A 16,131-nucleotide genomic window follows, 5' to 3' on the forward strand; every position below is an offset into this window, starting at 1 on the left:
CATTATTGTCACTTTAAATCTGAAGAAAGTATTTGCATATGAATGTGAAGTCTGAAATGTAAAAGATAAAAGTTGATGTCTTGGGTGGAGGGAGGGGGAAGTGGAGAGGAACACAGTGTACAGTTGGTGACGTACGTTCACAGGCCACGCAGTATGTCTCAAACTGGTGAGACATTTATATACAACACATCAAAGTCATTGTGGAGTTGCACAATCTGCTCTAATGTCCTGTTCAACTGGATTCATGTCAATCTTTGAACAAAAAAAAGATCAGTGCATGACCTAACAACTCCTAGACCACGTGTCCAACACATGGCCCGGGGGCCAAATCCGTTCTTTTGGAGAATGTAAAAAATGACTGAGAACATAAATCATTGTGTAAATGAAACTCAACAATATTTTTTTTTTTTTTTTTTTTTCCTTGTCTGCACATGCTTTCGAAGGTTAACACTACAAGAAGTGCAATCTTTTGACAGCAATGCATATTTTATTATTGCAATTAAATAAATTTATTTATTTCATTGCATAATTGTGACCGTCACCAGCCCTCCCTAGGGAAGGGTAAGAAATACTTTATTAAAGGGAGGATGTAAAAAAGAGAGGGCAGTGTTACACCAAGGTGAGGGGTTGGAGGGGGGTGGGGAAGTTAGCAGGGAAGAGGGATACAAGATAGGATATGGAATGGGTGAGGAATAGTTTTAAGTGATGCGATGTGAAATTGTGGTTGTGTATATTGTGTTTATTGTTGTGTTGTCAAGCCAGTTTGGTGACCAGTGTGTGGTTTAGGAATAATGGTGGTGGCTGTGAACAGAGGAAGAGGTGAGTGGAAATTCCATAAAACAGGTATTTGGGAACAACGTGTCTAAGGTTGAGCCCAGTATGAGTGTTATCCCACAGCCCAAGGCCAGTGCATCCATGACAAATGTATTTCCAAGTACCGCCACTGCAAAACCCAAGAGCCGCCCCCGGGCCCGAAGAAGCAGTCAGGCCAGCAGCAAGAGCAGGCAGCCTAAGGGCCCCCGGCGACCACCCCACGGCCAAGCAGTCCCCCGAACGCCCCCAAGATCCCAAGCCGAGAGGCAGCCATCGCCCCCCCATACACACCCGAGAAAGCCCCAAGGAGCCAAGGACCCAGCGCACCACGCCACCGATCCCACCCCCAACCCCCAGACCCCCCACCCCATCGACCCCCCCACCCCCCCACCCCACCCCCGCGCCCAACCCCCCGAGGGGAGGGCCCCGAGAACTCCCTGCCCGAGGCCCCAGCGGAGGAGCCGAAGCCCACACCCAGCAGACGACCAGAACCGCGCCGAACAGGCAGCCAGTGGGCACCCGCCGGCGAGCCCAGAGCCAGCAGGGGCCCGACCCCAGGCCAGAAGGACCCGGAACGGATGCAGCACCAGGAGCAGCCCGCCCAGGGAGGACGACCACACCCCAAGCCGCATAAGGCACCAGGGGGCCGCTGGGAGTCTCCCCGCCGGCCCCCAGGCACCCCAACCTAGCCCCCCACGGCGCCCCAGATCACCCTTCACTGATGCCGCCCGCGCCACGAGCTTCAGTTCTTTTTTTTTTTTTTAAAGCCAGGGCCCCCTCCAAGGGCCAAGCCAGACCGCCCCGCCGGGATGTGGCCCCCTATTCCGGCCCCCGACACCCTACCTCACGGGGCACTGCCCAAGCAGGGGCCGTACCAGTAGGTACGCAAGGGCGCGGCACGCGCCACCCGCCCCGAAAGACCCCCGCCAGGACCGGCCCGGCCAGCAGGCCAAGCACCCCGGGCCCCAGGAGCACCCCCCGGGACCAGGACCCCCCAAGGGCAAGCCCCCGGGCCAAGCCCCCCGGGACGCACTCCCCACCCCCGCCCGGGACCCGGCCACGGCCCAGCAGGACCGCACAGCCCCGGACAGCCTACGGCCAGCAGCCCAGGGCTCAACAATATTTGCAGGGGCTCTTAGTTTTCCCGGTGCTTATATTGCATGGTTGCAGTCATTCTTATTGTTGAACTGTGGAAAAAAGTCATTTAAACTCACTTAAATAAATACAAACTGGTCAAAAAATCTAGGAAATTTGAAAAGAACATTTTGTTGAAATCTGTCAGTTAATAGATATTGTGGGGTTTGTGTTTTTTTTTTTTTTACATTATTTTGTATTTAATGTGTACATAGAAGCACTAACAAGGCCACAATTATGTTGAAATTGCTCGTTTTCCAGCATAAAATCTGTGGCCCACTTAAGATCAAACTGCTCCGTACTTAGTTATCCAGAGTTGAAAGTAATAGATTACAAGTACTGTGACTGAATTGCTTTTATGGGTACTTGTACTTTTTAAAACACATTTTTAAATCAGTCATTTTACTTGTACTTAAGTATGTTTTAGAAGAAATAAGTGTAATTAATTACATTTCTACACCCAAACAGACATTGTGAAACTACAAAAAATGAAATAACCAGACAACAATCAAATGCATCACATCATAGCCGACCAACCAGATTAAATGTAATGCATGGCGCCAAAACAGCATTAAATAGAGTTATTATTAGAGTTATTTTCTCACTGAGTTGGCATGAATTAAATGTGTTGTTTTTTTTTTGTTCTGTGGAAGTCTGTTTGTGTCCCCCAGGGCTGGAAACTATATGTATGTCTGTCAGTCCAGAAAATCAGCATTTTGATTGTGCATCGTCAACAAGGTAAAGGCTTTTGGCCTTTTAATTCTTCACAAGAAGCTGTATTTGAACATGCCTCTTTATCACATCACCACTGACAGTTTCTGGTGCACTTCCAGTTTGGCACAAACACGAGCACTTTTACAAACAGAGAAATTGATTATGTGTCATAGTAGACCTTGTTTTGTGCTTTCAAAATAAGGTTCAGTTTGAAAAAGCCAAACTCTTCTTTGTCCAATGGAAAAGCAACACCACATTTTATTTGCCCAAACACTCCTTTGACCACATATACATCTTCAAACTACACTGCATATATAGGACCAATGTTAAAAACGTAATGCAGCTGAGAAATCGACTAATTTACAGCCTGACAGACAGTGGATTTTTTTTCTGTATAGAAAGGCTGAAAAGTGCACATATCACACGTAAACTTTTCCGAGTTGGAAAAAAGTTGCAAAAACAGCCATGCCCAAACTTTAGAATGTCAGCTTACTTATTCTGGAGCTCTCCACCCAACCTTAGAATATCCCGTCAAATCAGGAATTATTTCCTAGAAAAATGCAGATTCAGAAACAAATTAATTCAATATAATCATGGACATATGGCAATAAAGTTGATCAAAGTTATCCACCCAGAGGCAAAAAAAAAATGCCCTCACGTCTGCTTTCCAGTTATACACATCAACAGTCATCAACTGGATGAATATGCACTGACTAAATTATAAATGAATGCACATGATTTAATAAATGCACATAATTCAATTCTCAGTGTATGGGAACGATTCTCACATACAAAACTTTATTATTGAATACTAATCGGATTTTATTGTTGTCTACTTTTAATGATTCAAACTGACAATCCTGCAGTTGCATATCCATAAGTCTGCCAGAGCTTTGAGAATTACTGGGTAACTAATATTACATAATTGAGATGTTTTTTTAACAGAAACATTCAAATCTACTTCTTCCTCTCCACCAATGCATCCATTACATTTCCATTCCCTTTAATTACCTTAATGGAAGGTTAAGAAATTCCTATTGCTTCGATATATTTTTAAACTCCACAAGTATTGTCTAAATTCCCGCACAGAAAAACACAACATTCTGCATAGTAATAGTATTATTTCAAGCTCTCAATATTCTGAGCTGAGATAAAGCATCAATGACTTTGAATATTTGATCTTTTCTTGTCGGGCTTGGAACGCTGAGAGAACCCATGACATCATCATCAGCAAAGAAACTTGCTTTATTCGAGGACCTGTGACATCATCAACACATTTCTTAACATTGAGCTGTTGTACAAAGCTGAATTCATGAAATAATTTATTAACGGTATCATTGCAGTCCAAACAAATCCGACGTTGCACACCCTTGAACCAAGCAGCAGCCATGTTGAAAGTCTCAGCTCTGTCTGTCCCTGCACCGCAGAGATATTTGAGCCACACACACACACACAGACAGAGATTCCTTGCTTTTATAGATAGAAGATGTGTCTTTTTTAATACTTTGGTCAACTTGATGAACTTAATGCCCAATGCCTTTGCTCAGCATAAAACATCTTATTCAAGAGCACTGACCTAGAAAAACCTGAGGATAACCAGCTGGACCTCACCAATCCCTCCACAAAAATAGATACCGGTACTTGGCTGCATAAGCTATGTGAAATTGTTTAGGTTGTTTTGGGAGTCATGTCAAAGAAGACGTACAGGTCCTAATCTGTGACCGTCATCGTCACTAACATGTCCATCAGAGTGAAAACAATGGCCATAAGACACCAAATAGCACGAGAGCATCTTAAAATAGAATTCAAGCTTATTGTTGTAATTATCTGTAAAACTGTAACTGTGATTATAATGTATAGGTACGAGTACTACTAAAACTAATGCAAAACTATTAGAATTTGAGCGTGTACGTCCATTCTTTTTTTTTTTTTTTTTTTGCACTTTCTTATCCAGTTTAGGTTTGCAGAACGCTCGAGTCAATCCTCGCTTTCTAATCACAGGCAAACACACATCAACTCTGAAATCTCCAATATATACAACATAAATATTTGAACAGTCAAAGGAAGCTAAAGCACCAAGAAGAAAGCCACGGTAGAACATATAATATTTAGTTACTGTATGACACAGTATTGCATCCTATGAGCTACATTTGATAAAATTATCACCAGACTTGAAACTAATGGATTACAAATACTCACGTTACTGTAATTAAGTTGCTTTTATGGGTAATTGTACTTTTTTGAGTGTATTTCTCTATTAGTCATTTTACTTGTATCTAAGCATGTTTTAAAATTGATTTTTATTCCCAATTAATAGTCTCTTCATAAATGTAGGTATCCTTAAAGCCTGAAAATTATCTACATTTTGAATTGAACTTATTGGTGTTATTTTATTTTAAAACATATTTGTACATTCTGACAATCCTTTTATTTTATACAAATGCCTTTGTGGACAATAAAGTTCCAATAGTGCAAGATCTCGTCTCTTCCGTTTATACGTGAGATGTTTACTGTATGCAAGAGAAAGATTTAATAAAAAATAAATAAAATGGGGGGGTGAAAGTAACTAGTAAATTTGACCTAATACTTTGAGTACTATTTAATTGAGCTACTTTTTACTTTTATGTGAGTATTTTATGTATGACTTGATTTGCACACATTCAACACTGTACCGACCCTCCAACTTTCAACTCACTCATCAAAACTCACCTTTTTAAACTAGCTTTTAACTTATGATTGTTATGTATTTTCTGTATTTACCTTTGTTGTTGTTAGTGTCTTTTTTTTTTACTTGTGTGTATTTGTTTTAACTGTAAATTGTCTTTGAGTTTTTGAAAAGTGCTTTAAAAATAAAATGAATTATTATTATTATTATTATTATTATTATTATTATTATTATTATTAATAATAATAATTATTATTATTATTATTATTAATACTAATAATAATAATAATAATAATAATCAAGTAAGAGTACTTCTACTTGAGTAGGATATATCCGTACTCTATACACCTCTTCTTATGACAGAGTCATGTTGTTATTGCTACACTTGGTTTTCACATGATGCGTTAAGCTTTAACAATTCACATATCAATGAATGCAGGAATCCTAAAAGTTTCCATTGTTTTTAATTTTTCGCATTAAAATCCTGACCCCAAGCCCCATTAAACCTTTGCAGTTTACCTAGAATTTCTAGGTCACACTTTTTTTCCCTTTGTCACTGATTTTACTGTGAAGTCACGACTTTAGTGGATGATGTTAATGTGATTTAGAAGATACAACCATGAAATGAACTAGCGTAATGTGTTTCTTTTACAGCAGAAATGTCAATGTATAGAGAAAGAGTTTATCCCATCGTGACACTTCGGTAATCAGCCGCTGCATGAGAGGCTTCAAGAATACATTCTCTCAAGCAAGTGGTGATATTATCTTGTCAGCTGAACATGGCCTGTTATATAAGCATGGTCACGTAATCCAAAATGACCCACGTTAGGTTAGTGTAAACCTTTAAATTGACTGTATAATGAACAAAAAAAGAAAAAAATAGATGTAACATCTGGCAGTAAGAAAGTTTCCAAATGAGAGGCAAAATGACCACAATCCACGCCTAACATTGGCAAAGGCACCAAAAAAACTTGGACGTCACAGTTAGATTCTTTAACTCAATGCAGAATAGCATCAAAAGAAAAACAGCACACCCACGGAATTCAAAGCAAACAACTTCAAATACACAACATTTTTTAACAAACTAAATTTGGAAAACTGCATTGCTAAACTACTATGAATGGGGGATTTGATACAATATTAGAATTTTAGCACAAAATGACCCAACCCACAAGAGACAAGTCCACCACAAATGCCTTAGGTTAGGCAGGTTTTAGGTCTGTGAAGGATCACCGTGATGCAGGTCATGTTAGTTTAACCTAAAGTTGCTTGGAAATTTGCTTCACCTCTTACTTAATTATATTTAATACCATATTAATATACTTGGTTTTTTAAGAGAACTGAATTGTCTAAAAGAAAAACTCCGATACAAGTTCATGTAGCCTTAAAGCTGCAGTATGTAGAATATTGAGACTAGTGTAGTCCACCATCCCCTCAGTGTTTTAAAACCTATCGTCCCTTTCCGGTATCCTCGTAAACGCTTTTTAATCAATAGAGACTAATAACAAATGTAAGGACTTCATCTTGTGTTATTGGAGAATTTTCTGGTGTGTTAGACTGAGACTCTGACATGAATGCATGTAAGCCGGTCCTCTGCCACATCATTCCGCATCCAGCCTGCAAAATGAATTGAGTTTGTTCTCTCCACCTTGGATATGCTTATCTTAGGTCCGCGCAAAGTCAAAGCGAACCACCGTAAGTCCGGTCTGCGCGAGTATGTTTGGGATTGTAGACTGTTGCTTCCTTTTTTCGCTTGCTTTGCTGTGTGGAGGCGGGCACACACTGTGTGTTTTTTTCAATCATTGTACTCAATTGACTCTGAATGTTCGCAGCTTATGATTCCTGTTCTCACAATCTACCAGAGTAGGCGCCAGCCAGTATTGAATGGGGGGGGCATTAAAAAAAACTGCGGGGGGCACAAGAACGCTCCGCAATAACTAGTCTTAAGACCATACGATTGCTGATCGCGAGGTGTTAATCGCTTCTCGTGACCCCATGTATGCTACACGATGCACGACACACGGTTTAGCCGAAACTCGACCCGATCACAAAAATAGACAGACAAGTGAATAGGCCAAAAATCACACAGTGTATGCCTGCCTTAACCGTTGTGCTTAATGCGGAATGTCCAACTGTACTACAGACAACGTGAACGTATATCGACTCTAGTACATGGCACTCTGTAAAAAGATCTTGGATTGCTCCTGGATTTCTTAACCTTATCTATAGAAAATGCAAAAGTGCACTGTCCTTTCATGACATTTTGAATTACAATATACTCAAAGGTGATAACAGATTTTTGACCAAATGAAGCCAAAAAAAAAAAAAAACTTACACACTGCAGCTTTAATTTGTTCAAACATTTTAAAGTAGTTTACTTGCAGTTGAATAAGCTTTATTTCTGGAAGTGAAGCATTACTATACACACATGTAGAATTATAGTTAGGATGTTATCATAGTCACAAAAACAGTAAATGTGTAAGGGAGAAAAGTGCATAACAGAGATAGAAACGGAGGTAAAGACGTAATAAAACGTCACAATGCAAAAACAAACATTAGTGATACACTACGTGTTTGTGTCTTTGTTCCGTTTTGTGACCTTTTGGTCAAAACTCCAGTTATGCAACAGCTTCTTTCTGGGTTAGGGTAAGTGTGGGTGAAGGGCGGGGCTGCGGTGAGGGTCGCCTGTGATTGGCTCCTCTCGGTGTTTCCGGTGAGCGCGGATGTGTTTATATAGCCAATGAGCTCGCAGTGTGCAGTATGTGTAGAAGCAGCAGCGGCACATCCGGTCCTCTCTCGGAGAAGCTCGCGTCCCAGTGACAGCTCGTACTCGCGCGCTCTTCCCTTAACTCACTCAAACACACCATGGAGGAGTCGAGTAGTTGACGTTTCCTTCTGCAACCTTTCTCTTTTTGACCGTCTGAACACGCATCAATCACCCGACCTGGTTTTATTGACGTTTTTGAACTCCGACCAACCAAAAAGAAACATGAAGTACATCATCGGCATCGGCGGGTGAGTACTAAAGAATGAATGGCGCTCTAAGCTAAGCTAACTGGCTAGGCCCAGAAAGCACGGTACACGTGGGCTGCTCTGCTCGGTCATCACTTAGTTCTCCTTCGTTTCCTGCTAATGTGACAAAATATCTGCATTTGATTGATAGGGTCTGTAAACCAGAAAACATCATAACACTAAATCAACACACGATTTTACTCTAACTGGAGTGTAAACCTGCCATGCATTTAGTTGACCTCACCTTTATAAATGACATATTTATTCTTTGCATACATAACTCATATTCAGATACATCGAAATGAAATTCTTAATCAGCCAAGACAAAACTGTTTTAAATGTGTAGAAGCAAATTAATACCAAAATATTTCTTAATTACTTTAACCTTGGAGAGCAAACTTGACAAACTGTGACCACAAACCTTGAAAGACGCAAGATTCCTCTAAAGGTGTGCAGATAAAGTGAATATAAAGTTACTAAAAAAGTAAAACCAAAAAAATTTGACAAGTTTGCCACAAAATATTTCATTAAGATGTATGAAACGATCAAGTAAATCAATATTCTGTGGAGATGTTTTATCATAGTTGACATCATAGGCACGTCACAAAAAGTACAAATGAGACCTTTTCTTTTAAATATGCAGATAAAGATTAACCTTAATTCAATACAAACGGTAAAACTTTATGCAATCTTTAAACATGACACTGATTGTATGTTTGAATCCCTAAATGTGGTTTAAATCGTCAAAGGTTTTAATTCCTGAATGGACTTTCAAGCCTAGATCTTTTTGATAGATACCAATATATCTAGTTATACTGCTGTCTACACCCTCAGGAGATGCAGAATCAAGCCCTCGTTGATGCCTCTCCTCCCCCCCCCCCCCCCCCCCCCCCCCCCCCCATGGCATGATTTCATAGCACATAGAGGAACAATGACTTTGACTTTTTATGACCTTCAAAATGGTGTCAAACTTGTTGTGTAATCTGTAATTCATTGTCTTTTTATTGATTGTTTCATGTAGCGTAACCAATGGAGGGAAAACCACCCTCACCAATCGCCTGATCAAGAATCTACCCAACTGCTGTGTGGTCCATCAGGATGACTTTTTCAAGGTGAGCTGCTTGCATGAACCCGCCTTTGTTTGGCTTTTCAGTCCGTGTTTAATTTAAGGGTTTGTTCTCAGTAACACAGGCTTGTGTGTTACTAGAATGGCATAGTGTGTAAAAAGCACTGTCAGTCTTCCATATGGCAACGTATAGCTTTAGTGGAATGTACCTGGGTACATCTCATCAATGTATGTTTCAGCCACAAGATCAGATTGAAGTTGGCGAAGATGGCTTTAAGCAGTACGATGGTAAGCCTGGGTTTTTAATGAAAGTGTGTGTGTTTGGTTAAGTGGGATTGTGTGTCTGCTCCAGCTGACACTTTTGGTATTTTGCCATCTGCATGACATAAAAACAAATGTTAGGTTTAGCCTGATGCTCACTTTTTCCCTCTTTTGCAATTTTCCTCTTTTTTTTTTTTTTTTTCTTCCTTCCCGTTTCCAACCGTCCTCCCTTTAGTCATCACTGCTTTGGACATGGACGCCTTGATGAGTACCATCTATGCATGGCTGGACAACCCGGTGAAGTTCGAGAAGTCTCATGGCGTCAATAACACCATGGACACGGAGATCGTCCAGAAGTCTGACCGCAAGGAGGAGGAGGAGGAAACTCACATCCTGATTGTGGAAGGCTTCCTGCTTTACACCTACGAGTAAGATCTTTGGCTTTTATTTCATCTTATGTTTCTCTGTGGGGAATTAAACTTATTTTTCTTTGCTTTTTCAGACCTTTGATTGATGTGCTGAACCAACGCTTCTTTATTTCCATCCCGTATGAAGATTGCAAAAAGAGGAGGTGGTAAGTAATAAATAGTGTTTAGGTAGGGCTGAGCGATGGACCAAAACTGTCATATATATATATATATATATTTTTTTTTATTTTTTTTTTTGTCAAAATGGCGATATACAATATCAATCTTTATTTTTAAATCAAATAGTCTGACCAGAAATACAATTTGGGTTTTATTTCTTGACGCAAAATGCCACAGCAACACATTCATTAACGGCTTCATAATGTGTGCCACTTTTGGCTTTTTTTCCTACATGGGACAGCATGTGTGAGTGAGTTCTGAATTGTGGAGCTTTTTCTGAGAAGTAGCAAAAGCAGCGACTCCTAAAACCAGTATTTTCATACAACGTCAGCTATAAAATAAAAATCATGTCAATATAAGCATTATTGTAACTTCCTACATCACCAAAATGGGAAAACTCAATGTATCTTAAATCTTGATATATTGCCCAGCCCTATGTATAGGGTTGTTATTTCTCATCATTAATTTTTCTCTTTCTTCTCGACAGCAACAGGAACTACACGGTGCCAGACCCCCCAGGACTGTTTGACGGTCACGTCTGGCCCATGTATGTAAAACACAAAAACATCATGGAGGCATCAGGAGTTGATGTTGGTGAGTCAGCATGACTGTGTTCATAGTTGTCACGTTGCTAATGCTAATTTAGCTTTGTACTGAGATGCCTGCTTTGTTCTACAGTGCAGCTGGATGGGACCAAGTCAAAGGAACAACTTTTCAACTTTGTCTATGGTAACATCCTCAATACCATTCAGACAACTCTCTAACAAAGGTATTCACATTTTATTACATTTTTTAAAATAGGTTTTTGTTCTGATGAGGTGACTCATTTTAATTTCCTTGTTGCAGGTCATCAGATCAGCTACAAGAATCATTAAGACATCCTGAAAGCAGAAGACCATCTTGCCTTAAGTTTCTACCTGGCAGCTCATTCAGCTGACTGCTATGATTTATTTTATCTTTGTTAAACATTTTTTTTTATTTAACTGGCAGCATATAATGCTGGCATAATTTTATATTGACCATATTTATTGCTTTGTATAAGCTGAACTCCAAGAGTCGATGGAAACATTCAGGATGGTTGCACTCAGTTGTCAATAAATGATCCTCCTGCCATTCTTTTGTTGTGACTTTTTACATGAAAACTGCACCTCATGCAGTAGACACTTAAGGTTACACATACATTAAAGTATAAAATATAAATAAATGCACTGCCAACTGCACCCTTTCAGTTAATAAATCATGACACCCCCCCCCCAGCATAGACATTGCTTTGTGGCTGCTAAGTTGGGCACAGTGAGCAGATGGTGTTCACTATCTTGCCCCACGCAGGCAGCAGTTGGTGTGAGTGATAAGTGTGGTCACAAGGTTGAACCTCGTGACCACATGTTTGACGTGTGCTGCTTATCTAAATTAGAACCATTTGGGCCACCTAAATAGTGTGAGTAGTTTTTCGCATTCATTTAAATGTTTCTTCATAAAACACTTGGTCAGTGTCAATAGATCATGATTTAAAAACTTATAGGAGGGCAACTGTTGGATTAAGAATTCCCACTTAAAGTTTGTACGGTATGTCTTTAAGCTTACAAGAGTCTGGTTAACAGGTGAAAAAAATCCCACCACCGTGAATCAAATAGGTGCAATTTGAAGATGTCGAGTTGACGCATGCACTTAGATATTAAGTCACTCACCTGCTATTGAATCTTTTGGGGTGGGGGGGGTGACTACTACTTTGGTAAGGCACAGTGAAAGCAAACATGAAATATGGTAATATCAGATCAAAAAAATAAATAAATATCACCCTTCGTTTGAAGTTTTATACATAAAGCTGACATTATGCTGTCAATTGCTAAATTAGGTTCAGACAACTTTACTTATCCCAAAGAGCAATTAAGTTTTGCAGTCCACCAGGTCATACATACATATATTTAAAACGGCTGACAAAGAAAATAATAAAAGTTCATATATTGACGGAGATGCTCATTTCCACATGAGTTTTTAACCACAATGTTGTTCAGCATTCAGAGAAAAAATAATAAATACAAAATATAAAAATCTATCAGTCTATGAGACTATTGTCCAGGTTTAACAGCCTGATGCCAGAAGGAATAATACAAACATGACGCCTTTGGAGCTTTGTTGGCATTTTTTGGAGCGAGGTGGAGGGATTTAGTGGAGTTAGGGTAACAAATGGTACTTAATGACAGCCTTCATGACATCTTATTAATGCTAATGGCAGGTCTCATGTCATAATAATGACAGTGTAATGTATAAAACTTCCAATAAAGTGTTAAAAATGGTGCTTCTATTTGAAATGGGCATGTTTTTATCCAAATGTCTTTGTCACGTTGATGTGACAGTGGTTACTTTCACTAATTTCTTCCTCTCAGAGCAGCCTGAATGTAAAGTTTTTTTTTTTTTTTTTTTTTTTAAATGTGCAAAAAGTAATATTTTAGATGGATTAAACTAAGGTTTACTTAAAAGAGCAGGGAAGTCTTTATCTATTCATGATATAAATACGTATGCCCTTCCTGTTATTTTCATACTTTGATACATCAGTCTCAATGTTAATTCCTGCAATGTGTTATTGTTTAAAAAGAATGTCATGACGATAGCTGCGTGGTTCTAGTGTTTTTGCACTATATTAATATATAGTTTCAGAATTCAGTTTGAAACTTGAGAAAAGCATACAAAATTCAAAGTTTAATAAATAAAATACATTTTTTCATTCTCATTTTCAAATTATCATACCAATAATGGGCCGAATTGGATGCTCTTAAGTAGATTTGTAACGGTCTGATATTGATATCCGATATTAGCCAGAAAAGGAATATCGGATATTATCGGACTGCTTTTAAAGTCCCTGATGTATGCTCTCCGATAAAATTTTCCACTCTTGCACTTCTATCCATAGGTGACTGTGGTTCACGCTCCCACAAAGTAACCTACTGTTGCTGACTATTGTTCTCTATTTGTGTAACATCACTTAATCGAGCCTTTTCTAACATTCCACACTACAAAATAAGTCATAAAAGTATGTATGATTCGTGCTGATATCGTATCGGATCAAAATCGGTATCGGGTAATACGCAAGGCTGCAATATCGAAAGTGAAAAAGTTGTATCGGAACATCCCGACTCTTAAGGGCCGGATTTGGTCCCCGGGACTTGAGTTTGACACGTGTGTTAGTTTGTTGGTGTTGATATGCGAAATCCTAAGAAACTCCATCTGTCTTTCACCACGTGTTCAGATACAAACAAAGTCACACCACATAACAAGACATAAACCTGTAATCTACTGCCATGCCTGTAAAAACTAAACACATTCACAGTCTCAGCCAACACCTCTTTACTGAAACAATGAGAACCCTTCTTATATAACACCACAGTACACGAGGCTTCTTGTTTTTGCATTAGTGTTGGTGTATGTGCCTGAAAATGTCTCAAAGCTGACTTTAATCACAATCCTGGCTCTGGAAGCACACGTTATGTATTTGCGCTATAGGATAGGACTGTATGAAAGTAGGTCAGTATGTTGCATGTCTCAGCATGTAATGTATAAAGTCAAATCAGGTTTCTGCAGCTGTGAGTGAAGATTATTTTCCCGTCGCACACACACACACACACACACACACGCACACACGCACACACACACACACACAGGGAGAAAACATCTGTCTACTTCACGTTATAATGCACTTCTACCAAATATTACCAAGTATTTTATTCACAAAAGCCATTTTAGTCATTGTTTATCATATTGTGGTGTCAATGACTGTACATGAATTCTCAGTGTTTATTCTTCACTGGATCAAAAGCCTTACATGTAGCCCGAGAGCACAAAACCTACTGCAAAGTGTCTACAGTTTATTTAATATCTATAAAAAGAAACAAAGTTAACTTTTCTAGTCAGTATAACCTCTGAGGAACTGGCATTTTCAAAGAAGTAAAAGCAAAGAAATTCAAAAAAATGTATGATGTAAATCTGTAAGAGGTGTTAATCTGTGGAATGACTTGAAAGATGAAATAAAACAGTCACAGCTTTCAAAAAGATGTATAAATCTACTATAATTACAACATATATAAGCTCAGGATGAATAAAATAGCAACTAATGAAAATACTTTAATAGATCCATAACTGATGAAATCAACTAAATGATGACATGAGTTAGTTTAAAAATAAAAATAAAAATAACATAAAACAAAATGAAGTTTATGTTAAAATAACTATTATAAATATATGTGTATTTCTCTTCTGTTGGACACTGTAAATTGTTTATTATAAATCTTTGTGTTTTGTCTCGTGGAAGTTTGTAAACAGGGTTAGGCATAATAAGTATGAATCTCAGTTTAAACCTTTTCGGTCATGCTGTATACATGAAATTATGGAAATGTTTTGTTTAACGTTTAATGGAATGAAACGACTGGATAAAAACTACTACTACAAATGAACCTATTTAAAGGTTGCAAACATTGAGCCATTTTTTGTGTGTACGTGCATGTGCGTGTGCATGTGAGCTTGTATGTGTAATCTGGCAGCTACCGGTGGTTAAAATAAAAATCATGTTTTGTGGAACAGCGAGTCTTTATTTGCAGTTTTTAAAATATGCTTTAGGGATAAATCTTCAGCGATGCTTCATAATAGAAACACAGAAGGTCTGGACTGGATTTATCCAGCTTTGCCTCTTCTACAGATGTGTAGATGAATGAACCCACACTAAGCATTAGTTTTAGTGGATGGTTTATTTAGTGGCTATGAGGAAAAACAAGTGTATCAGGGCAAGAATATTTCATTGGACCAGAGGAGGGACTGTTGTCAGTGTGTTTACGTGCAGCTTGACAAAACCAAATAAAATACATAAAGCTTATGTGTCAAACTCAAGGCCTTTAGAGTTTCAAATTTGGCCCACTCGAGAGAGTAAAAATTATAGAAAAAACATGAAACATTTTGTAAATTACCAACTAATTCAGTTGTAGATATCTAAGCCCCTCCGGACCCAAACATTTTATTAAAATCCACAATATTTACAGAGCACATGTCAGCAGTCATTTTTAATCTGAAATTGTTGAAAGAACTCTCAATTTTTCCAAAATCTGGGAAATTTTCCTCAAATTATTCCAATCAATTATTCCCAAATCCCAAAATTATGGAAATTTAAGTGAAGTTCTATTACTTTTGAATTTGTTCTTTTTCCTACAAAGGCCCATTTGAGCCCCTATCAAGGTGTAGTTTATTACAAGTCGTTGATCTACTTGTGAACATAGCTCAATATTAGAGGTGGGACAATATATAAAGTTCACCGGATGGGACATAATATACGATACTGGAGGATATTTTCGGAAAGATAAAAAGAATCCAGAAAAAATGTAATTTGAAAAATAAGCATGTTTTTATTTGACTAACTCTATAGCGTACTTACAGTACCTATACTCTAGGTAAGCAGTTTTTAACTCGTCAGTATTAAAAAAACAAAACAACATAAAAACAACCAGTTTTTCATATTTAAAGTGGAAACACTGCCACGTTGCATATTTAATTCAAAAACAGAAACTGACAATTTATTGCAATCTAAAATAAAACCAAATCATATCATCATTATAAGATTCATAACATTCTTAAAAAAAAACAAATCAATCTTCAAAATATCGCATTACAACTTGTACCATCAACAATATATCTTGTGACATTTAATATCGTAAATTATTGTTGCACGATATATTGTCCCATCGCTATTTAATAGTAGGGGTGAAACGATAGACAGAGTTCGCGATACAATACGATAATGGGATCACGATTCGAAGTGATATTTTGGAACGTGAAAAAAGACAGAAAATTGCTGTTGGTGAATAAAAAGCTTTTATTGGACTTTAACCCTGAGCGTA

The 16,131-nt window shown here is 38.4% G+C and overlaps 1 protein-coding gene across 2 annotated transcripts; it reads left to right on the forward strand.

The window, feature by feature from the left end:
• The first annotated feature begins 8,089 nt into the window (after nt 1–8,089).
• On the forward strand, nt 8,090–11,365 carry mibp2 (muscle-specific beta 1 integrin binding protein 2). 2 transcript variants are annotated; one of them, XM_028437147.1, is made up of 8 exons: nt 8,090–8,341; nt 9,360–9,450; nt 9,644–9,692; nt 9,901–10,093; nt 10,168–10,239; nt 10,740–10,846; nt 10,931–11,021; nt 11,099–11,365. In XM_028437147.1, the coding sequence occupies exons 1-7, from the start codon at nt 8,316–8,318 to the stop codon at nt 11,014–11,016; spliced, it is 624 nt and encodes a 207-aa protein (XP_028292948.1). In that variant the 5' UTR covers nt 8,090–8,315; the 3' UTR covers nt 11,017–11,021; nt 11,099–11,365. The 2 variants fall into 2 exon arrangements, with proteins under 2 accessions (XP_028292948.1, XP_028292949.1); XM_028437148.1 differs by lacking the exon at nt 9,644–9,692.
• The last annotated feature ends 4,766 nt before the right edge of the window (nt 11,366–16,131 follow it).

Source organism: Gouania willdenowi, chromosome 3, assembly GCF_900634775.1.
Source record: "Gouania willdenowi chromosome 3, fGouWil2.1, whole genome shotgun sequence".
Classification (NCBI taxonomy): Eukaryota; Metazoa; Chordata; class Actinopteri; order Blenniiformes; family Gobiesocidae; genus Gouania; species Gouania willdenowi.